The 25,032-nt window shown below is 42.8% G+C and overlaps 1 protein-coding gene across 1 annotated transcript; it reads left to right on the top strand.

Annotated features, from left to right (window-relative positions):
• The first annotated feature begins 1,677 nt into the window (after positions 1-1,677).
• Positions 1,678-22,900, top strand: naa25 (N-alpha-acetyltransferase 25, NatB auxiliary subunit). The gene is made up of 24 exons (XM_050053820.1): positions 1,678-1,780; positions 5,068-5,153; positions 7,045-7,183; positions 7,280-7,398; positions 7,527-7,601; positions 7,678-7,785; positions 8,210-8,288; positions 8,709-8,820; positions 8,899-8,988; positions 10,315-10,487; positions 10,578-10,690; positions 10,779-10,986; positions 11,108-11,197; positions 11,287-11,467; positions 13,715-13,814; positions 13,919-14,070; positions 14,168-14,293; positions 15,889-16,132; positions 18,255-18,378; positions 18,469-18,534; positions 18,625-18,722; positions 18,808-18,918; positions 19,022-19,162; positions 19,611-22,900. The coding sequence occupies exons 1-24, from the start codon at positions 1,723-1,725 to the stop codon at positions 19,731-19,733; spliced, it is 2,916 nt and encodes a 971-aa protein (XP_049909777.1). The 5' UTR covers positions 1,678-1,722; the 3' UTR covers positions 19,734-22,900.
• Positions 22,901-25,032: the final 2,132 nt, after the last annotated feature.

Raw genomic sequence — 25,032 nt, forward strand, 5'->3', positions numbered from 1 at the left:
TCTTTTGTGTGTATAGAAAATGTTTTAGATCTTTGAGTTCAGCTCATGAAAAATGGGAGCAAAAACAAAAGTGTTGCGTTTATATTTTTGTTCAGTATAGATACTTATAGCTTGGCACCACCTCGATGTCCACCCCACAGGTATTCCCTGGCTGAAGAGGGGGCTTGGACCTGCCCACAGGTATTCCCTGGCTGAAGAGGGGGCTTGGACCTGCGGAAATCTATGATCATTTCCTTGGTCTTTGAGGTGTTCAGGAGGAGACAGTTCTTGTGACTCCAGTCACTGAAGGCTTTTATCAGGTCCCTATATTCAGACTCCTGCCCATTCCTGATACACACCACAATAGCAGTGTCATCCGAGTATTTCTGGATGTGGCAGGACTCAGAGTTGTATTTGAAGTCCGCCGTGTACAGTGTGAACAGGAATGGAGCCAGGACAGTTCCTTGTGGAGCCCCCGTGCTGCTCATTAATGCTTTAAAGTAAAGTATATAAAGTCAACCATGATGAAGACAAGAACTTATAAATAAAATTTAAAAAAAAACAGGGAGATTTATACATGAATAAATAAGATTTATAATTTAAAAATAATAATAAGTTAATAAAGTAGAACACCAGGTGTGGGCTGGAGAGACTCAGTTTAGGATGCTGCATCATTTACAGATGACCCCTCAGCTGGTCTGACAGAGACGTGCTCAACATGTCAGATGGACGTGGGAAGTTTTAAACACTGTGTGGTCATGGATCCATATTGAGAGGTGCTGTGGTAAACTGCTGGTAAAGTTAACTTGATTTTTAATGTAAAGTTTGATACTGAGCCTCACACTTTGTGTCTCAGCTCAGCCAGTCCTCACAATAAAAGCTTCTTACTGTTGCTGCCCAGAAAAGCATATGGCTCAGGTGGATTGACCTACAATTAATAAAAATAATATTTGAGCTGATTTTTTTTTTTTTTAAATATACAGGGAAAATATCCACAAATACTATATTAAGGTTTATAGTTTATTTTTGCAAAATTAAAACACAAAAAAGGCAAGAAAAATATGAATATACTTCTAAATTTTCACAATGTTATTAAGATCTCAAAAGTACAGTATGATAGCAAAATTGTTAGATGATAACAAACTACTAACAGCAAAATATGTTTGATTGCAACAACAACAACAACAAAAACAAGGCCAGCAGTAATAGATCCATTCAAGAGCAGAGTGTCTTTTAAAGGGACTGAGGGACTGCAGGATTGAAAACTGGCAAAATGACATGTTTGGATGAGAAGGTCGAGTATTCTATTATAATTTTATTTATTTATTTATTTAACTGAGTTTCTCTGAGATGTGTCCTGTTTTGTTCTTGAGTCACACCCATCATCTGTCTTGTTGTAAATGATTTACTATCATTACTCTATCATGCTATTTCTTTTATTTATCTTCCTCAGATGTTTAGTTGTTGTGGCCACTGTGTGTTGTTATATTTGTGTTGAAACACTATCATAACATTTGAAATAAAAGAAAAACAAGCAGAAGAAGAATTGAGAAAAGTCAAGACTTATTTTTCTTGCACTTCCAGTGACAGATGTTTTCTAACCCAGCTCAGATGAGAGCAGCTTCTCCTCTTCCTCTGCTCTTCCTCTCTGTTGCAGTGCAGGACACAAAAGTCCTTTAATCGCTCCTTAGTGCCGCTCACACTGCGCATGCGCGAACATTTACCCAGCAGGTAAACTCCACCATGGCGGCGAGAGGCCATGTGCAGGACCCCAACGACAGGAGACTCAGACCCATATACGGTAAGGACTCAATGGGGACCGGTATGTTGAAGCGTGTCTGTGGCTCCGGGGCACGTCCCGGTGTTGTGTACCGGAGCATGTTCGGTAAAGCTGCCGGTGTTGGAGTGTGAGGGCACCGATGCGGCCCCACCAGCTCCAACCACGGACTGTGCTGCCTGCAGCGCCCAATGACAGTGCACCTTACCCGGTCTGCCACCGAGCCGGGGCAGGACACGGGTGTCGGGGTGAAACCGAGTGTCCCCGGTGTCCCACCTGTCCCCACTCCCGGTGGTGTTACAGCTGTGACCGGCGCGGAAATGTTTGTCGACTCTTCTCATTGTCAAAGTCGAACTCCTTTTTGCTAACGGTCGCTATTTGACAGCTAGCTAGCATGCTAATGTGTCAGCTAGCTCGCTCACTCAGCTCACACACATGCTGCAGCTGTGTGTGTGTGAAAATAAAAGTTGTGTATGTGTGCAGGTTACACGCCTCGTGCTGACAGGTGTTTAGGTTGTGATCAGCTGTCTGAGCTCAGTCTGAATCTGCTGTGTGGCTAGCTAAACGTTACACGGTTAGCTTCCAGCTAGCATCAGGATCATAATAGTGTGAGGACAATGCTTTAAGCTAACTCCGGCTAGCTTGTTAGCATGGAGCTGTCACAGCTCACGGAGCTCTTTGGGGCTCATAAATAACGGAAATAACGGACAGTTACTATCTGTTTTGTTGTTGAGCGATGGTGGAGGAAGTATTCAGATTATTTACTTGAGTAAAAGTACTAATATCACACTAGAAATACTTCATTACAAGTAAAAGTACTGCATTAAAAACCTGTTTAAGCTAAAGTAGTCTACCAGTATTAGCAGCAGAATGTGCTCCCATGCTGTCAGTGTTTCTCTTCTATCTGATGTTTTAATGAATGTTCCTGCTGCATTAATGTGTCATTGTACTGCTGTACATGCCTCAGGTTGAGCTCCTCTATATACTGTTGGGTAGTTTAATCTACTGCAATGCATCATAATCTGTCAGACCATTGTATGTTTGCAGCCTGGCCATGCGTGAGAGTTATGCATCTCCAAAAACTCACCTTTCCATGGTGCCAGCTCTGTGACGATGCATTTTGCAGCTGGTCCGAGAAGGTTTTTAAAGAGTTTATTCAGCTTAGGATCATTCAACATCAGCACATGGACAGAAAGAGGATTAAAATCTAATCAGAACAGGCTGTCAGACACAAGTAGTGGAGTTATAGTGCAATATTTCCCTCTGAGATGTGGTGGAGTGGAGGTATAAAGCTGCGTGAAATGGAAACACTCGTGTAAAGTACCTTGAATTTGAACTTAAGTACAGCACTTGCATAAACTTACTTTGTGACATTCAGATGCTGTAAGTGTGTATGTAATAGGGGTGTAAATCACCAGTTTCATCATGATAGGATATGATTTTGATTCAGTGTGATTTAGAGGCCTGCGATCGATGTGAGACGATATTAAATTCCCATATAACACATAACTTAACATGTAACGTTAGTATTTTTCTTTCTCACCGTTTAAGTCACTTCGTCTCCCGACAGAACAGCTCGGTTGAATTTCAGCTGCACATTGTTGAAACAGCAGCTGATGTTGCTGTAGGGAGAAGTTAGCGGCATGAGATGCTCGTGTTGTGTCTCTTGTGCACGTCAGCATGTGTCTGTTGGCCCCCTTTTCCTCCGAAATCCAGATTATTTCCACGCTGCTCATTTATTCTCGAGTAAATAACATTATCCTCATTGTCTTTCTCATCTGCCTGCTGCTGCTTGATGGTCACACAGACTTTCAAAATAAAAGTGCATCCTGAAAATGAAGATATGAATCCATGTTTTCACTTTGCAGTGATACTGGATTGTTGATCAATGAATCAATATATAGATTCAGAGCAATTGATGGTCACACTCCGACCTGTTCGGCTGTTTTACATAGGACCCCACCGATATATCGTTAAGCTGATAAAATCAGCCGATGTTGGCCTTTAACAGACACATTGGCATCAGAATGTAATGCAGAATAAGATTTCCTGCCTGTATTACGTATGTATCTTCATCACATGTTTAACTGCAGAAAATAGTCATTCATTTGTTTCCACTTATCATGTTGGGGGTCACGGAGGGGCTGGAGCCTGTCCCAGCTGACACTGGGTGAGAGGCAGGAAAAGCAAAATTATTAGCGACTCCTTGGTGGTGATTTAAGTTCAGTTTTGCTTTAAGCCATTGTTTGAGATGGGTCTGAAACATGTGATATGTATGGCCCTCTCTCAGAGCAGGCCATTTTAATATTTACTTCCTGTCACTGCCAGCACAGTTTGTTCAGATGTGGTGCGCCCATATGGCACCTCACATGTTCTGAGTGATGACTTCATGTTCCTCACATTTGTGTCGGCTTTCGTCAACTTTTGGTTGCCCTGTGATGACGGTTGAACAGAGAGAATAGACATGACATAATCACAGTGTGCTGTCTGGCACGGTTAATTTTGGCAGCCAGCTGTCCTGAAGAGGCTGAACTGAGGTGTCTCTGTTAGTGTGTGTGTGTGTGTGTGTGTGTGTGTGTGTGTGTGTGTGGACACACTTCAACATTTACCAGGCGTTGAGAAAGAGTTATGGTGACAGCTTTGCTGGGACTTGTATTATCCGTTTATCTGCTGAGTATTTTCTCTCAGTGAATATGTCAGGCGTTTGGTCAGAAAAACAAAAGTCTATTCCAGGCAAACGTAAATGTTTTCCAGTTGCTTTTTTGTTTAATCAATAGTCAAAAACACAAACTGTCAAAAAATGGTATGGCCCAAAAAAATTGGACAGTTTCTACGATCAGGCTTCCACCTCACCATCTGTGTCGCCAATTCCCCGTCTCCAAAATGTTCGTAGGCATTGGTCAAAGCTTCTCCCATCAAGTCTGCTTTTATAGATCACAACTTTTGCGTGGGAAGTGGCGTACGCCTCTTTCAGGCCTCATTTACTGTGTACGCAGTGTTCATAAATGAGACCCCTGGTGTGTTGGAGAGGAAGAGACCTCTGAGGATAATTTGGCTCCTGGTGCAAGGAAGTTTCAGCTGGTTGCAATGTGCAATCCTCGCTGCTAGACAGGACTTAATCTTCCACACTGGACCTTTAAACAATGAATGAAGTCTCAAAATGATCAGCTAATCGATTGATTGACTACTCTCCAGTATTTACATGGTAACACACAGGTTTATGCCAAGTCACTGTTGCCCAAATGTATGCTGAGCTGAAGACTAGTATTTCCAATCACCATCGTTAATGTTTGTCCCCTGTGTTTCCCCAGATTACCTTGACAATGGCAACAATAAGATGGCAATACAGCAGGCAGATAAACTGCTGAAGAAACACAAGGACCTGCACTGCGCCAAGGTGAGTGACTGAGAGGGAGTTCTCCTCAAACCTGTTGTTTTCTACTGTTAATACAAGTTTACATGGATGTTGAACCTGTTGATACAAAGCAGCTGCTAGTGCACTGACGTAACCCTTAAAATGTTCTCTATCTGATATTATATGACATGTCAGCTGTTGTATACTCAGTACAGTCATAATCTCTCTTTGCATATAATGACTCAGAAAAACACATATGCAACCATAAAAGGTTTTTGGGGGAGTTTTCCCTCATCCAAAGAGAGTGTTGTATACTGTACAGATTGTAAAGCCCCTGACACAAATCTGCAATATTGGGCTATGTACATAAAATCGACTTGGCACACTTCACCAGGCGAGTCACAGTGCAGCAGTTTGCTCATGAATGAACACATGCTGATGCTGCAGAGGTCAGGCGAGCTGTGACCTGATGGACGGGGCGACCTCGAGCTCACCTGGTAGAGTGTGTGCCCCATGGAGGCTGAGTCTGCTTCAATTCTGACCCCTGGCCCCTCTGCTGTATGTCATCTCCGTTTTCAGCTGTGCTATCATTAAAGGCAAACAAAAAAAACGCCCAATGAATAATCTTTAGGCCTGATGGCCACCAGACTGTCACCATCACCTCAAATTGTATTAGGCTGCACATCTGTAGTATTTCAAATATGTCCTTGAGTTAGCTGAAAATAGCCATTCGTTATAGTTTTGTCAGACAAACAACGAGATGAACATGTGGAAGTTACGTTGTGCTGGTGTCTGACGAGTTCAGGATAATTGTAAGAATGATAGGTTAAACCTTTTCCGAGCTGTCCTTCAGTGAGAGTCTTAGTCAAATGGTATGACTCTTTGAAATGTAAGAATCTGTGTCTGACCCCTTGTGTACAGGTTTGCATGCCTGAGCTCTGGACTGCTGCGTCTAAAATTTAAAATTCTGAATTTCAAATAATAAATCGGTCGTACAGGCAGAGTGTTTTTCATGGTGTTTAGAGCAGGAGTTTGAGAGGTGAAGTTGTCTGGGTTTGTTGTTGGGTTGAGCTGCAGTGCCTCCCGACAGTATTTTTCATTTAGATCACAGTCAGAGTGTTACACACGTCATGTTTGGGATTTTAAACCTTTTTTATTTTACATCTAGCTGTTTGTACTCAGACGTCAGATATGGTCTGAAAAATCCACCTTGAAGTCTGGAATTTTAAAATGGGGATAGCCCTGTTTTAAAAACATAAAGTTTCAAATCTGACAACTAGTTGTGGCATTGATTTCAGATGATATTTTGCAGACCAACGTCAGACCACAAAAACCTTTCTGAGAAACTGTAAAGTCCAGTTCAGACCAAAGATACGCGACCAGACGTTCTAAAAACCTGCCGGTTCACACCAAGTCACACCTGTTGAAACGGGCGACGTGCTTTAAAACCAAACCAACCGGCCAGTTGACCAGCTGAGTGTCAGGTGACCATCAGCCGGCTTGAGTCGAGCTCAGACCGGCCAGGTCACACCGCTGACACTTTTCTCTGCAACTTTTTAAAACAGTTTCATCTCAGCGTGAGTCTTTGGTCTGAACTGGGCTGAAAGTATTAAATGTGAGGATGTCTGTCTCATACGTCTCTATGAGTGACTAATAAGGATGAACACTGATAATTTATGATGCTCTGAACAATGAGGTGGTCAGAGAGGCACAGAAACCAAATCCACACTTTAGTTTGGCTGCAGTTATCTGAAAAGCTTCATCCAGACGTCAGTTTGGCCGTCACACATCCCGCATGAGCGTTGTTTTCTGGGGAAGTCAGGCTGTTGACATTAACATCACCTCACTCTGTTGTTTCTGTCTCTCTTCATCCTTCTCTCTGTCCTCCTCCTCCTCCTCCTCCTCCTCCTCCTCCTCCTCCTCCTCCTCTCAGGTCCTAAAGGCCATTGGCCTTCAGAGGACTGGAAAGCAGGATGAAGCCTTCACTTTGGCGCAGGAAGTGGCCACTCTGGAGCCCACTGATGACAACTCACTACAAGCTCTGACTATTCTGTACAGGGAGATGCATCGTCGTGAGTACACATGCCCCCCCCACACACACACACACACACACACATGAAGGCTGGTAGTAGTGACTGCATGTTGAGTGTTGTTCCTGTTGTTGACAGCTGAGCTGGTCACCAAGCTGTATGAAGCTGCAGTGAAGAAGGTTCCTCTCAGCGAGGAGTATCACTCTCACCTCTTCATGGCTTACGCTCGCGTGGGGGAGTACAAGAAGATGCAGCAGGTTGGAAAGCTGACGTCCACGCTCTGCACATAAACATGCAAACACACATGACTAACTGTTTGTGATTAAAAAGATATGATCAGAAACATGCAGAGGGTGTTAATGACTGACTCTCTGGACCTTTACAGGCAGGAATGGCGTTGTATAAAATCGTCCCCAAGAATCCGTATTACTTCTGGTCTGTCATGAGTCTGGTGATGCAGGTATGGGACGGGACAGGTGTTCACATTCACTAAATATTGTCATTATTCTGAAGATAACGTGTTGTGTGTTGTGCAGGCCATCTCAGCACAAGATGAGAAGCTGGCCCAAACCATGTTCCTGCCTCTGGCTGAACGCATGGTGGAGAAAATGGTGAAGGAGGAGAAGATCGAAGCAGAAGCAGAGGTGAGACAGGTGGCCTGAGGGATTATTTGAGTTAAAGGAGCACTTCATCTGAAGACAGTATAAATCGTATATATATAGGAGGGCTGCAAGATTTTATTGGTCGCTTAGTCGCAGAAAAGAAAAGAGAAAAAGAAACACGACGTGGTAAAATGAGCTGATCTGAGCTGTGGAATCGCTCATGCAGAACCTAGAAAGTGTCATCAGGGTCATTTATACTGTCTTAGATTATGTGTTCGCTTTTGGTTTGTGTTTCCAGCACAAGTTTGGTCTTAAATTTGATTTAAAGTGGTATTAAAAAGTCTTAAATTTAACCTGTTTACACCTGTAGACACCCTGTGTAACCACTTTGATTAACTGTAAAATATCTTCAGTTGCTGGCTTTATTTACAGTTGTTTGTGTTTTGTTTTTTATGTGTGACTGTAGGTGCAGCTGTACTTTATGATCCTGGAGCGCCTGGGAAAGTGTGTCGAGGCTCTCGAGGTGATCAGGGGCCCACTTGGAGGTAGGTGTATGTCTTTGTGTTCTTGGAAAGCCTGAAAAATCCTCCTCTCTGTCACTAAAGATAATTAATCAACATCTCTGTGACGCTGGTCGTCAGCCCGCTGATTTACAGCTGCAGTGCTTTTGGCAAGATGTCTTAAAATCAATGAAGCTGCAGGTCAAGTGAGCAGGACAGAGCAGAAATCATTCAGGGCAACAGAAAGCAGGAAAACACTGATGCAGTGATATAATAACATCCACTGTTCAACATTTGTAGCTAAGCAACAGAACACAAATGAGGAACACTGTTAATAACCCACAGCAGTGAGACACAGATGAAACACAGTGTTAACCACCAAATATAAACCCAAATGAAATGTTGTTTAAACTCATTAAATCACAGAGATCCCTCCTCACTGTATATTTCTGCGTCCCTCCACAGAGAAGCTGACCAGCGAGCTGCAGAGCAGAGAAAACAAGTGTATGATGCTCTACCAGAGGCTACAGCGCTGGCCCGAGTGTAACTCCCTGGCCCACAAGCTGCTGCTCAAAAAGTGAGTATCATCTCTTTAAGATGAGACTTCTGTGTACACGAGACGAAGGTACAAACCTGTGTGTGTTTGTGTTCGTAGCCCTGATGATTGGCAGTTCTATCCCTCCTACTTTGACTCTCTCTTCCATCTGATTGACCAGTCGTGGAGTCCGCCAGAAGAAGGAGAGCAGTGAGTATGAAGTTTTATTTTAAGTGGGACTGAGTGTGTTTGAGCATGACCAGTGTCAGGGGTTTTGCGGCAGACGACCATTTAGATATTGGAGGGTCTCAAAAATTCTGTGAGGATACACTGGCAAATAATACTTTGACAGAAACACGAAACATAAACATTTTTGGTAAACGTTCTTCACGTGTGGTTATTGGAGACTTGTGATCAAGGCGGGTACTCAGAGGACACAATGCAGGAAATAAATGGGATGAATCAGCAAATGTTTTTTGTTTGTTTGTGAATGCAGCACAGGCAGAACTCTTAATGAGATTTTTTTCCCCTCTGCAGCAGTTTGTGGAGTTTGAGCTGCAGGGTGAAGAATTGATCTGTTTGTGGTTGGATCGATCAGAGCTGATCAGATCAAATTGATGGGTTAGATTAGAGAAGAAGCTGCTGCAGAGGCAAGTGAAAGCAAACTTGAAGACCCAGTGCAAAGCCGTGGGGTGCACAGTTTCTGTGGGAACTCTGCCAGTTTCATCTTAAAGGGATAGTGCACCCAAAAATGTAAATTCAGCCATTATCTCCTCACCCATATGCCGAGGGAGGCTCAGGTGAAGTTTTAGAGTCCTCACGTCACTTGCAGAGATCCAAGGGGAGAGGAGGTAGCAACACAACTCCACCTAATGGAGGCTGACGGCGCCCCAGATTCAAACGTCCAAAAACACATAATTGAAACCACAAAATATCTCCATACTGCTCGTCCGTAGTGATCCAAGTGTCCTGAAGCCCCGACATAAAAAGTTGTTTGGAAAAACCTCATTTGAACTCTGTTTTTAGCCTCATTGTAGCCTGTAGCTCTGACTGCCTCTCTGTGCACCGCGCACACGACAGTGAGACATGGACACTGCCTTCATGTGTGTTCACGTGCTTTCGCTGGCACACATGAGCGCCCGTTCTGAACAGGCACTGCACTATAAAGCTGAAATCGTCCGATAATATCGTCCTGCTTATATTTGTTCAGGCTCTTTGTGTTCACAACGCACAGTCACAACATTTCATCCATCCAGCCTTCATCAGAGTCAGAATGTTAGTTTAAATCCATTCTTATTTCCTGCTCTCGGCTGTATGACGGCCTTGAAATGACAAAGTTGCTGAGTGTTTACGGAGCTCATCCTTCAACCTGAGTTTGGAACACCTTGTGCACAACCTGCTGAGTCGTCCTTGAGTCGCTGTGAGCTCCTGTGGCGCTGTTCTGTTGTTTACCTCTAAACTTTAGAGGGCAGCACCAGAGTTCTGCTAAACAGATGAATGTCCAGCTCTGATCTGTGTGTTTCTGTGTGTCCCCAGCTGTTCGGAGGGTTCGGTACATCACACTGTGGCTGAGGTGGTGAGGTTCGTGGAGGAGAGAATTAAAGGGGAGGATGGCAAAGACTCCCGATCACTCAGAGGACCCTATTTAGCTCGTCTTGAATTAATGCACAGACTGAGAGAAAGGGGCTGTCCTGAAGAGAGCCTGTTAGGTAAAACACATGGACTATGCAACTAAGTGTTTTTTAGCTTCACCCTCTGCCGGGTGTTCCTTATGTGTGACTTCATGTGGCTTTGAACAGGTGAGCCTTTAGAGCTAATGGTGCAGTTCTTCGGGAAGTTTGGAGACAAACCCTGCTGCATCACCGACCTAAAAATATACCTCCATCTGCTCTCGCCTGAACAGCACGTGCAGGTGAGTTACAGCAGCATTGTTGCACACACGCAGGTGAAGTGAAGGGTTGGCCAGTGAAACACATTCCTCTCTTCCTCAACTGTTGTAGTTCATTAACCGTCTGAGTGAAGCGGTCCCGCTGGGGGAGCAGGGAGAGGAGGGATTCGCTTTTCCAGAGGACACCAAAGCGCTGCAGAGGCATTTGTGCGTGTGCCAGCTGAGTCGAGCGCTCGGGCTGCATCACGCTCTCGACGTGGACGGGAAACTGCGGCTCATCGCAGAGCTCAAAGCTCACTATCGGCACGGACTCAAGTTTGGTAAGTTAGTCACTCTTAAAGGTCCGATGTTTATTTGTGAACTTGAACTGATTGTCACCTAAACGTTAGCATCTGGCCCAACAGTGAGGTTTTCTTAATGGCTTTTTTTTGTGTCTAACAGGGAAGAGCGCTCTGAAGACGGAGCTGCAGTTCTCTGATATGTATTGTCTCATGGCAGCTCATGTATACATCGACTTATGGACAGACACTGGTGAGTTTTCCCGTCTCTTCCTCCAGATCTTCTCTCTGTGTCACTGATAATGTCTCTAACTGTGTCGCTCTGTGTTGTTGCTGCTGCAGGGGATGAGAGCATGGTGTGGCAGTGTTTGGGCGTCCTCCAGGAGGGTCTGTCTCTGAGTCCCTCCAACGCCCAGTTCAAGCTGCTGCTGCTGCTCGTCTACTGTCACCTGGGAGCCTTTGAGCCTGTGGTGGACCTCTACTCCAGCCTGGACGCCAAGCATGTACAGCACGACACCATAGGGTCAGTACAGCAACACAGTTACACTCAAACTGCATCTGTGCTGGTATTTATCAGACGTCTCAGAAAACACTAACACCTCAGAGTTAATGATGAAACTTCCTACACTGACTCAAATTGAAATATAGGTGACAAAACTATCTACGTTATTCATGCAGGAGTCATTAGGCATCAGGCTGTAAATGAACACAATGAACAACCACTGGTGTGTAGTTTAAAATAAATGCACATATCATGAAAAGAACAGGCAATAAAGAGTGTAAAATATTTATTTCTGTAACACTGAACATACATCTGACAAATAGCTGGGATGGGATGAATTTAATAAATATACACGCACAGGAGTTGCATGAATACAGCTTGTTTTATCATCACTTCACACTAAGGCTTTTTCGGAGGAGCTGAACAAGCATTAAAGTTTCATAAACTACTATTTATTCATTACTTTAAGTTACTTATACGTTACTTATAAGGACCTTGGTTTTTGTGGAGGGAGTACGTGCTCTCTTTTGCTTCCTGCACAAGGTAAAAAAAAGTATATATACCTTTAACAAGCTCATTGTTGATAAATACTTCCTCTACCATGGACTGCACACTCTCTGCCTGAACACCATCTGGCAGCTCCTCACAGGTAACAACACCTCTGGAGCTCTTCTGATTATCACCACAGATAAGAGGGATGACCTAATGCCTGCCATACACTATAAGGTCCCGTTTATACGACAACGATTTCACCTGAAAACAGTAAACTTTAGTTGCGTTTTGGCCGATCGTTTACACGACAGCGGCGTTTTGGGTGCCTGAAAACGCAGCATTTTGAAAACGGGTTCCAGAGTGCAATTTTTTGGAAACGGCACCGTCTCCATTGTCATGTGAACTTGCAATATGCAGTCCCTCTGAAAACGGAGACTTTCGCACATGAGCATTACGGTTCCAGTCACTAGGCATGCGTGAGAAAGTTGACCATCACAACAACAATGGTGGACTTCCGAGCTCTGCTTGTGCTGCTCACCCTGTTGAATTCATCAACGCTTCCCCATCATAGTGTAGATTTACTGTAGCAACTCCACCTCGTCATCCGTCCAGACAAACGTTCGTGCGGTTGCCATTTTGTTTGCTTGTACATCGCTGCTCTGTAAAAGGAAGTGTAAGCGTCACGCTGCCAACCACTGGCCTGGCATGTATACTGCAGCGTTTCTGGTCATTTTTGCGGATCCGTGTGCACGGCGATTGTTATCAAAATGTTGTCGTCTAAACACGGAACTTTTTTCAAAACGAAAATGAGAAACGATTCTGTTTTCACTGGATCGTTTTCGTGTAAACATGGCCTAAGACTTTGAAAATACTTTTAAAAGACTAAAGTCTGACGCCCTCTCACATCTGAAGACTGTTTTAGTGAAGGTTTTGGGTCACTACTTTCAGGACTGCAACTAGATTCTTTTTGAGATTAATTCCCATCCTGCTCCTGGTGGAAAATGTTGCATCAAACTCTCTTTAATAAATACAACATTTTAACGTTTCCTCATGTGTCTGCAAAAACACATAACTTTAGAAACACAAGATGAAAGGCGTCACACGTCGACACGTCTTGTCAATTCGACATTAGTAGAATTTTAAGTATAAACTATGTTTATGTTCAAACTTTACATTTTGGATTTTGTCGTCTCTACTCGCAACCACCCTCCGTTGGGTAGCTGCACTAGTTTAGTGGGAGCAGACTGTGAGAATGAGAGGTGGACTGTTCCAAAAATTAAGATTTCTCACTAAAGTAAGTGCTGGTTGTCGGATCAGATACGAATTAAACACCGTCTACCGACTCTTGTTCATTCCACGACTCCACCAGTTTCTCCTCCTGTCCCACAGAACAGAACCGAGAGTTGTTCACATTCTTTCCCCTCCATGTTCACTGTCTACCTGGTTTGCTACTTCCTGTTTGGTGCTGGAGAGAGCACAGCTATAAGTTGACAATATCCACATCATTGAACTTCACTATTGGCACAGTCTGTGTCTGCACAGTGAAGTCGTTTGCAGAGTTGTTCGACGTAAGGCAGGCATGAGTTAAATAAATTGATCACATTAGTTTACTCCTAGCCCTAAAAGTTGAACCAAAAATGTGTTTAAATGGGAGGTTTTGACCAGCTACGACTGATATCTGTCTCTGAGACGTTTGATAAATATGAGCCCAGAACAGGATTTACTATTCACTCAGAGATTTGAGTGTAAAAGTGCTTCTTTCTTTTTCATTTTCAGGTTTCTGTTAACACGCTACGCTGAGTCATTGGGTCAGTTCGCTGCAGCCTCCCAGTCTTGTAATTTCTCCCTCAGGTTTTTCCACTCTAACCAGAAAGATGTAAGTCTATCCCACCTTGTGATTCAATTTCTAAACACTTTAAAGCCGAGGTCACATTTGTTCTTATGTTCAGTTCCTTCTGTAATGTATCTCTCCTTCCTCAGACCTCAGAGTATATCATCCAGGCGTATAAGTATGGAGCGTTTGAGAAAATCCCAGAGTTCATCGCTCTCAGGAACAGGTTGAACCAATCGCTGCACTTTGCCCAGGTCCGCACTGAGAGGATGCTGCTGGACCTGTTCCTCGAGGCCGATATGTGAGAACATGCTCAAAACATGAAACACTATATTAAAGCTACTTGTGCTGCGGAGTTCTTTATTTAATAGTTGTTTGTTTTTTAATTTGTCTCTCAGTGTGTTGAGTCTGGAGGAGAGCGTGAAGGCCATGTCTTTGTCTCCAGAGGAGGATGACATCCCCTGGGATAATATGAGGGACAACAGAGACCTTACTGTTTTTACCAGCTGGGACCCTAAAGACAGGTACGTCACTGCTTCATATTTTGGCAAAAACGAGGTGCATGTTGTCGCTAACGATCCCAGGAATAAGAAGTAAATCTCAAGTGGTGGCACCTGATTAGATTTAGGCTGCTTTCACACCTGCCCTGTTTGGTTGGTTCAATCAAACTCAAGTTGGTTTGCCCCCTCAGTGCGGTTCGTTTGGGCAGGTGTGAACACAGCAATCACACTCAGGTGTGCACCAAAACAACCGACTGAGACCTTCTTGAAGAGGTGGTCTCAGTCCGGTTCCAAAGGAACTCTGGTGCGGTTGGTTTGTGGTGAGAAGGTGTTCCGACCTGGATCTGAACCAGGCAATTATACAACTTTGGGACAACATGAGTCCCTGATTCAGACCAAAGGAGACGACTCTAGGTCTGACAGCAGCCTTAGTTTTAGTTTGAGCTGTTTGCAAATTGCAAGGTCAGCATTAAATGTATTTTTTTCCTGTTTACACCAGATAGGGGCGGCGGTAGCTCAGTCCATAGGGACTTGGCTTGGGAACTGGATATACTTTACTAATCCCTGAGAGGATTAGTAAAGTATATCTTAACCCTGATGAAGCCATGGGCGAAACACGTTTGTAACATTTCAAATGAAGACTAAATCAAAAGAAGAGGCAATTCAGCCCTCTTGTGTGCGGTGTATCTGCTTATTCACTATATATCTTAAAATTTTACCTTATAGTTAAGTGTTGACATGATCGTGGTAAAAATACATTTTTTGGTGGGGTAGTTTTGTGGTTCAGACCACACGATATCAGCCCAGTAAGGCCAACCTGGCCAACAAGGGTGTCTGCTTGGATCAGGAACAACAATGGGCATAAACTGACTCTGCAGCTGGGATGCCTCTTGACGTCCCTGCAGAAAGACTTACGCCTGGTTCAGACAGCGCAGTATTTTTGTCTGTTACAATGGTCACTGTGTCAGATCAGGCAGTTATGATAATAATGATAATAATAATGATGCATTTTATTTATATGTGCCTTTCAAAGCAGTCAAGGACACCTTACAAGACACAGTAAAATAACAAACAAACAAAAAAACAAGCAGCAATGCATCAGTAGATTATAAGTAGGTATAAATATAAATAAAAAGGGGCCTAAGACAGAGCCCTGCGGAACACCACTAGTAAGTGGAAAATAGTTGGATTTGAAATTTCTAAGCTGAACAAAGTGAGTACGGCCAGAGAGATGATTTAAACCAGGCAAACGATGTGCTAGTGATAGACTCATAAAATCTTGCTGTGACTTGGTTGAGAGACAACCAATCAATGCTCACTGTCTTTCATGACACGTGTGATGTCATGGGAAAGGAGGTGGTAGGGACCAACTTTCAGGAATAAGAAAGTAAACTAACAAAAATGGTGTGTATGATGCTGGTGGTCTTGTGTTCAGAAAAGCCTAAAAAAAAGAAAAATACATCCATCTCTCATATTAGAATTTAGTTTTAGTTCTTGAGAAAAGTTGTAGTACATTTTGTCATACTTCTTGTTTTTAAAATCTCGCCTTTAACTTAACATTCAAATTTTTTGTGGAATAAAGGTTAAACGAAATCAACCTTTGTTCTCTCCTTCCACAGACAGTTAACTGAGGAGCACCGGCGTCGTTCTCTGGAGGAAGAGTCCGTGTGGCTGAGGATACGCTCTCTAACGCTTCGCCTCCTCGCCTCTTTGGCCGCTCTGGGACACACGCCATCGCAACAGAACTCTGAGGTGACCAACGAGAACGGAGTGGGAGACAAGACCTCGATCCTCAGCAGCCTGCTGTCGCAGCTCAACCAGACTCTGCAGACGGCCGCTCAGATAGCAGAAAAACGCGTACAGGTACGTTTAACACAAATACCCAATAACATCAACAGGAAATAAAGAAGAAGAGAGAAATAAGAAACTGTTGCTTCACACATGGACTGGGATTTGTCCAATTTTGAAATCAAGATGGAAAAGTTTGTCAGATCTTACAAAACTTTCTGGTTGAACCTGATACATACTGATAAGGGATGAACCAGACCAAGTGATAACTGACATGTGTGAGCCGAGTTCCTCCTCCCTCTGCAGCTCAGTGAGGATCGAGATGCAGCTGCATGAATTGTCTCATATAAAACAGATCCTGTGCTCTTTTTGCAACAGTCAATGTTCAGGCATTCTTCTATAAATCTGTTCTGCATCGCCTCGAGGAATGGAGAGAAATATTTTTTTGGCTAACCTGTAGATATCAGATCTGAGACAAAACTGCCTTCTCTAAAGGTCCTTTAGGCAGGTCGCACCCCAAATCTGAAGAGCCTAGCCTCACAGAGCGCGCTCAGTGGCAGCAGGGCAGATTAGAGAGTCTAGTAATATTGGATTGCAAGAATATTTCTTTCTGCACAAACCCAAAGTCCCAATTTAAGGATACTTAATGTCCAAAAATAAAATGTACAACTTGACTGAAACAACCCTCCATCCTCCTCGTGGCTGTCTTAAAAGTTGATCTTAATGTGTGCTCATATAACTCCCTAAGTAATGACTAAAAGCGTCTGTCCCTCTGCAGCTAATCTCACATACTACTGGTCCAATCAGCCTCATATTTTGTGTGCACTTCCATGTCATTATGCTCACAAATGTCTTGTGGTTGCAGTGATTCACATCACATTGTTGAAAACTCTGTTTTTTAAACTGTTTTACCATCATTGACTGCTGACTCCTCACTCTTCTTATGAGTCTTCGACAAAATCACGTAGCAAAAGGCATTTCTGGCAGTCGGCTCAGCTAAAATCCACAAGTCTTACCATCCATTGTAGGCCACATTTAGGCCTTTGTCATGGCTCAAAATCTGACATCCATAGGAAAGTTTGATCTCATTTTGAACCAGAGCATCTGCAGATTAATTCCATACCTGATATGTTATGATCTACAAAGGTTAGGCTCGATACAAGATGAATAAATCTTTGTTTGTTATCTTTTTTGTCATCTTGACTGCAACGCCTGGAACACGCTGCCTGTGTGAACATGAGCAGCATGTGTGCATTGCGGAACTACTTGTTTTAAATTCAACTTTATTTATTTATTTTACCCATGTTAACAGATTAGAGCAGCCACACTGCCTGCGTGAGCAGCATGTGTGTTGCAGAATCTCTCATTTTTTTCTTTTTTTGTTTCTGCATGTGTTAACAGATTAGAGCAGCCACACTGCCCATGTGAACAGTGTTGCTTAGTCCTGACTCAGCTGTAGAACATCTCGAGAATAAGAGACTCGCCTATTTTTCCGGGTGATGCGTGCTGTTTTCAGCAAAAAAGATTACGAAAGTGGTCTTTTGATAATTATATTGACATTAAACTGCCTTTCACTAGAGTTTTTAATGCGTCATTTCTTTTTAACTTAAACACTTCCTGTCTCTGTTTCAAAATAAACCCCCTCTGACAGCGTCTCTGTGGACAGAATCCCTTCATGTGTTAACACAAGGCTTTTTATTGTGAAATATTGTCAATACAGTAGATACAGCACTGCAGCAGCACTGCAGCAACAACGCTGTCAGTGTGAACACTGCATGTGTGCCAGCTGCAGCAGTTCAGCAAGGTAGCCGCCACTTGCTGCTCATGCCGGCAGTGTGTTCCAGACGTAAGGGAGCCAGGAGAGACACGTTTGGACCCATTTATTCCTCCTTTATTAGGTTTATACAGTTGGCCAAAAATCAGGACACTTGGTTACTGGAAAACTTTCCATGACCATCATGTTTCTTGCACACACACAGCCTTCCTGACCTGTTCCCCACCCTCATGCCCCCAGACACACCTGGTGGAGATCTGCACTCTGCTGAGTACACTTTGCTAGTTTCAAACCAAAACAAACTTCTCTACATGATCACCATTCTTTGTCAAAAAGAAGAAAATCTTTTGTGTACATTTGAGTGACTTAATGTCTGAGATGTGTCGAGTACATCGCTGTAATGATGTTTTTGTTGCTCTGCAGTATCCATTCCTGGGACCCCCCTCCACCCGCCTGGCCCCAGCTCTGTCCAGTGGGAGCTGTCAGTGCCAGGCTGCAGCCCTCCAGCTGTCTGTCCACCTACAGGAGCTGGAGACCGTCGGACTTGGTAAGAAGAGACGGCAGGAACATGAAGCAGATCAATGACTTTGCCTCATGCCTCATACTCATCCCTTCTTTTGTCGTTGCTCCTTCTTAGATGAGTCGTCAGAGCTTCAAACCCAGATCTGTAACGGTTTCAAATCATTAGTAGTTCAGCTTCAAGGTGAGTCAGCAGCAGGATGTCTGAATCAGTAAACTTCAGAGGTTTATTTTGTGTCTGTCATGCTTCATCTTTCCTTCTGTCTCTGCACAGAAATACTGAATAAATGCAAAGGGGATTTATTGGAACTGAAAGAGAGCACATTAAAAACCTGGCCCTCCTTATTAGAAAACCTAGTCTTCTTTGTTGAGGTGAGACATCTCTGCTTCCACACATAGAGACACACTCTGGATCTGATGTGTTAAAGCTGTAACGTGATAACATTACTCTGCGCAGACGGTGTGCATAGTCTTGTGGATGGCTAGTCACTGTGCCAAGATCCTCCGACCACTCAAGACAAGTCTACAGAAGAAGAAGAAGAAGAAAAAGGATGCAAACACAGCTCTGGTACAGATCTTCCTATTAATCCTCCTCTTTTACATCCATGCATGTATGTGCTCGTCTGTGAGAAATGCAGTGTTCTATAGTTGATTATTTGTGTGTGTTCCAGCCAGCGGTGGTGTGTGGCTTCCAGGAGCTGACGGGGAGCTTGCAGGACGTGCTCACCCAGGCTCTGGAACATATAAAGGGGCAGGAGACTGGCATGACGGCCCTTAAACTGGCCAGTTTAAGTTTGGAAGGACACACACAGGTGAGTGTGCAGACACATGAGCAGAGTATCTCTCCCTCCTCTTACTCATTTGTGAGCAAAGAGCTGCACATGATCTTTATGGGTTTTTTTTTTGGAGTTCCTCTTTTTTCTTCTTCTTGTGTACTTGATATGGACGTATTCATTCGGCCCCTTCTGCCTCACTTGTGCAACGAATCAGATGCATTTTAGAAAGTTAGCAGCCAATGATCACAGGTCGACTAATATTTTCCACCTTACAACAGTCTTTCAAATATTGATTGAAAAGTTATGGCGAGAGAATGTTGCACAAATTGGCCAACCCTGTTTGAGGACATGAAATACAGTACATGTAAAAATGTTAAATGCTTGTACATCAGGCAGGAGCTGATGTCCTTGCTTGGATGTAAGGAATATTGTTACATCATGCACGATCATCTGACGGGCTCCCTCTTTGTTTCCTGTGTTTCAGGAGGAGGCGTCGTTTACGAAGGCTGCTATGGACAAGGTGCAGAGCAGTTACCTGCGCTCACTACAGGAGGTGGGAGATCTGCTCAAGAAGAGAGCAGAAACTATAAAGAACCTCAAGATCTGAGCACCATCACACACCCCAAATAATGATGACTGTACCCCCACCACCACCACCACCACCACCATCACCATCAGCTCCCCCTCTCTCCACCACCGTCTGTCTGCCCACCAGCTAACCTTCGACCCCTACAGCCTACCTACAACCCGCCCGGCCTCCTCTCCTCCTGCATATTTCTCCAGTCGGCGTTTGTGAGCTCTCAATCTGGATTTTTCTTTTTCTTTCCCCTCGACACACACCTCTGGAACATTTGCAACTCTTATAGCACACGAGCTTGTAAGTAAACTCATGAATTTATACAGCAGCAGTTATAAGTGAAAAATGAGGAAAAAAAGACGTGCTCCTTTAAAAGATAAGAATAGAGCAAATTAGGAAAAATGAATACGCAGTTTTAGAAGAACTAATCTAATAAATTATTGTACATAGTAAAGAGCAACTACCACAACTCTCAATGACTAAATGAGAATATAAGACACAATAAACCACTATTCTGTTTGTCAGTTACGTTTCCTCTTTTTATTTCTCACCATGTTTCTCTGGTGAGAACAATCACACACACACACAAACACACACACAGGGACTGTTAACACTAAGGAGGAAAGTTATTTCAATGTGCTGCTTTTCCAGCTGTTTCTCTCTGTCAAGAGCAAGCAGGCACAATTTTGCATTGAACTGATGAGCCCTCTGGAAACATGGACACCTGGCTACCTGCAGACTGAAGTTCCCCCCATTCAACATTTATTTTGTCTTTTCTTCTTCTTCTTTTTTCTTTGCTTTGTGTATCCTGTGTGTCGCTTTGAAAGTGGAACCACCTCCTGTAGTTGCAGTATTATAAAGAGCAGCGGTGGGTTGAGTTAAAGGACTTATCTTTTTTTTTTTTAATCTGAATTGTCTGCCGCTATTCTTTCTTTTCTTTTTTTTAATACCAGTAGAAGTGGTGCTTGTAAACATGTCTCTTGTGGAATTGGGTTTGTTTCAGCACAACAACAATATATTCAGGCATGGATCAAATAATCAGAATCCTTTAAGACTGGATTGATTATAATTATTTAAGAGACCATTTTAATATTAATGGGTAACATCTGTACTTTTCAACCTGGACTCTATTTTCCCATGTTTTTGTGTCCGAGTGACGAATGGAGGCAACAGTTTTTCAAGAGCATTCAAGAAAAGTGCTTGTTTTTGTTACTGACAGGCTCAGATTGTTGTTCTATGTGTGTGAAATTATGGAAAGGATCCCTACAGAGATAGAGCTCTTTGTCTAAGAGTAACATCCTATTTATTTAACAAGAAACACCTCAGAAATCATGATTGCCACACCCACCATCCTCCATTTAAATAGTACTTGTTTTTGCCACTGACAGACTCAGATTGATATTTTAAGTGGAGGAAAGGATCCCTACTGAGATAGGCTTTTTTGTGAAAGCTAAGGTCCTTCTGGTTTAACAAGAAACAGCCCCAAAATCACAATTGCAACACCCACCAGACTCCATTGAAATAGTGTTTGTTTTTGTCACTGACAGGCTCAGATTGTTATTCTAACTCTGTGACAACATTATGAAAGGATCCTACAGAGATAGAGGTTTGTGTTAAAGAGTCAATCCTTTTTGTTTAACCAGAAACAGCCCGGAAATCACAATTGCCACACCCACCAGACTAAATTTAAATTGTGCTTGTTTTTGTCACTGACAGGCTCAGATTGTTATTCTAACTCTGTGACAACATTATGAAAGGATCCTACAGAGATAGAGGTTTGTGTTAAAGAGTCAATCCTTTTTGTTTAACCAGAAACAGCCCTGAAATCACAATTGCCACATCCACCAGACTAAATTTAAATTGTGCTTGTTTTTGACACTGACAGGCTCAGATTGTTATTCTAACTCTGTGACAACATTATGAAAGGATCCTACAGAGATAGAGCTTTGTGTTAAAGAGTCAATCCTTTTTGTTTAACCAGAAACAGCCCTGAAACCACAATTGCCACACCCACCAGACTAAATTTAAATTGTGCTTGTTTTTGACACTGACAGGCTCAGATTGTTATACGTGTCTGACAACATCAAGGAAAAGGTCCCCACAGAGATAGACTTTTTTTTTTAAGACAAGATCCTTTTCAACTACAGGAAACAGCCCCAAAATTGCTATAGCCAAAACCCACCAGCCTCCATTTTAAATAATGCTTGTTTTTACCACTGACAGGCTCAGATTGTTATACATGTTTGACAACATCAAGGAAAGGGTCCTTACAGAGAAAGATGTTTTTGTTAATAAGAAAGGTCCTTTTTGTTTGACAGGAAACAGCCCCAAAATTATGATTGCCACCAGGTTATTATTCTAAGTGTCCGACAACGTTTTGGAAAGGATCCCTACAGAGATAGAGCTTTGTGTTAATGAGTAAGATCCTTTTTGTTTAACCAGAAACAGCCCTGAAATCACCATCACCAAACCCACCAGACTCCATTTGAATAAACAGTCATGTTAGTGTGTATAGAGGCAGCATGTTGTCACATCTAACTGGGTGAATTAAGGGTTAATTTCAACCAAACCAGAGCTGGTGATTGTTGGAACAGTGGAAAGATGAACTAAGATGGTTTCTTTTTCAGGGCTGTTTCTGGTTAAACAAATAGGATCTGACTCTTTAACACAAAGCTCTATCTCTGTAGGGATCCTTTCATAATGTTGTCAGACACTCAGAATAACAATCTGAGCCTGTCAGTGACAAAAACAAACACTTTTAGTGGACGTAAATTACAGTGCGCAATTGCCCCTTAACGTTACAATGCAGCCTGTTTCATCGATGCCAGCTGCAGCACTCTCTCTCAGTATTGGACCAAAATCACAAACTGTCACCACCATGAGTCACTAAGCAAAAAAACGTGAAAAAAATAGGGTTCAGGTTGAAAAACATCGAAGTTACCCTTTAATGTTCACCAAGAACTGTACATTTTATACTCATCCACAGTGTGTCGCTGCAGGCATGGGAAGTCTCTCTCTCAGAATTCATCAGTATGCAAAGAACATCATCACCTGTTAAAGGATATCCATGTATGTAGCGACACAACGGCAAATACAAGTGCACAAACTAATATAATTTATTAGGATGAGTGTTTTGGCAGAGTTGTAGTTCAGTCCAGAGCAGAGCACCGAGAGGATTTTGTCCACTTTGACCCAGATCTGATCCAGTACACAGTTACTTTGAGCCAAACTGCAGCTCTGCAGAATATTTATAACCTGGAAAGCAGCTCAAACCCACAGAGGTGTGTTTCTCAGACAAACTTTGGACCTAAGTGTAAATAAAGAGGTTGAGGCAGCCTTTTCAGAAAACAGCGTGAATGGACATTAGTGTGTTTTTAAAAACAGCTGCAGTAGATACCATGAGATTTGTCCTGTGTTGATGTTTTTGTCATTCAGACACCCACCTCCTCCCTCCTGCCTGAAACACGTCTCATGAACCAAAACAATTTCAGCTTCAGCATCTCCTCAGAAAAATGAGCATCTTCTATAATAAATAACCAGTGAGCGATAAAAGCAGATCTAGTTTACAGACGTCACCCACAAGCACTGATGCACCACTGCAGGTAGTGTGCAGTTTGGTTTTTGTTTCATTATGTTGATAATTTGGCAGAGCAATGTGAAAATGTGAGTAAGCCTCTCCCTCCTGTTGGTGTTGTATCCGCTTACAATCACACACACACACACACACACACACATCAGCTGATAGATGCCTTTGTTTTTAACACGTGTCTGAACGACCCGCGGCTGCAGAGAAGATGTTTGTGATCTGACTACATGTTGTTGTTGTGGTTGTTGTTGAGGTTCAGAATAATGGTTGACAATCTGGAGTGTCATCTCACCACCCTCTTTTGTTAGAAAATGGAAAACAGAAACACTGGAATGTCAAAGCTTTTTTAAATAAAAAAAGTCAATGTGAGAATATTTGGTTGTGAAATGTCTTCATCTCTTTTTATTTGTTTTATGTCGCCATGATACTGGAGGCATTATGTTTTCAGGTTGTCTGTCCTATTCTTGGGAACGCCTTGAGGGAATCCTTTTAAATTTGGCACAAATGTCCACTTGGACTGAACAATTTGGTCAAAGTTCAAGGCCTCTATAGCTTTGCACCTGTGTCGTTCTTGTTAACACAATAGCTAAAAAAACATCTTTAAGGAGTTTCTTTAAATTTGGCACAAACATTCTCTTGGATTCACTGATGAAGTGGTTTGGCTTTAGTGGTCAAAGGTCAAGGTCACTGTGATCTTGCATCTGTCTCATTATTATGAACATCATATCGTAAGAAGGCCTTGAGGGAGTTTCTTTTCTTCTTTGGCACAAACGTCCACTGTGACCTCATCTGTCTACTTCTTATGAATGTGATATCTCGAGAATGCCTTGAGGGAATTTCCTCAAATTTGGCACAAATGTCCACTTGGACTCAACAATGAACTGATTAGAATTTGGTGGTTGAATGTCAAAGGTCAGTGTGACCTCACTAATCATGGTTTTGGACAAAATGTAAGAATTCATGCACTAGTTATGACAAAACTTCACAGAAATGTCTCGTAGAATAAAATAATTAAGTGATGACATTGTATCTCCAAAAGGTCAGAGGTCAACTTCACAGTGACATTATCAAGTTCTGTATAAAACACTTTTCTGTCCATCACTCAGCGTCATGTCTCAGGAACAGAAGGGGAGACATTTGGTCAGATACTGAATTGGTGACTCTAATCTTGAAACTGTGCTGATTGTATAGATCTTCTGTGTGTGAAGCATCCATGTTTTCACTGACATGGATGGAGACTGTCAGAGACACTGGACTGGTGGGCGGAGTCATACAACTGCCAGGTGGTTATCCAAGTTATTTTAAGTTATAGAGCTGCAACAATCGGTTTATGGAAAGAAAATATATTAATTAAGCAACAGTTTTGATAATTAATAATAATTTCAGTCATTTTTCACATTCATTGGTTCCAGTCTACTCAAATATGGGGATTTACTGTTTTTACCCATGTTTGATTGTTGACCCAACGCTAAACTTTGGGCGTTTTGGGAACTGTTTGGGGAACAAAAGCAAAGTCAGCTTTGATTCTGGGGAATTGTTGTGGGTAACTTTCACTATTGTCTTACATTTTGTAGACAAAAGGATCCATAAATTGATAAGATTAAAATAAATAATAAAACAAGTCCCACCGGCCACCCCGCTGCTCTGGAGAGTAAAGAACAGTCCCTTATATTTAATCTCTAACGGGTGCAGTACACAGTCAGTCCTGTGGGTGGCGGCAAAACACCGGGTGTTATTACTGCT

This window comes from Epinephelus moara, chromosome 9 (assembly GCF_006386435.1).
Source record: "Epinephelus moara isolate mb chromosome 9, YSFRI_EMoa_1.0, whole genome shotgun sequence".
NCBI lineage: Eukaryota > Metazoa > Chordata > Actinopteri > Perciformes > Serranidae > Epinephelus > Epinephelus moara.

Excerpts from the sequence above, each read along its gene's own strand:
- naa25 (XM_050053820.1), top strand. The coding sequence starts at position 1,723 with ATGGCGGCGAGAGGCCATGTGCAGGACCCCAACGACAGGAGACTCAGA. Across the intron at positions 8,989-10,314 it reads CCGCCAGAAGAAGGAGAGCA|CTGTTCGGAGGGTTCGGTAC; the intron begins GTGAGTATGAAG and ends GTGTGTCCCCAG. Across the intron at positions 11,198-11,286 it reads CGACTTATGGACAGACACTG|GGGATGAGAGCATGGTGTGG; the intron begins GTGAGTTTTCCC and ends TTGCTGCTGCAG.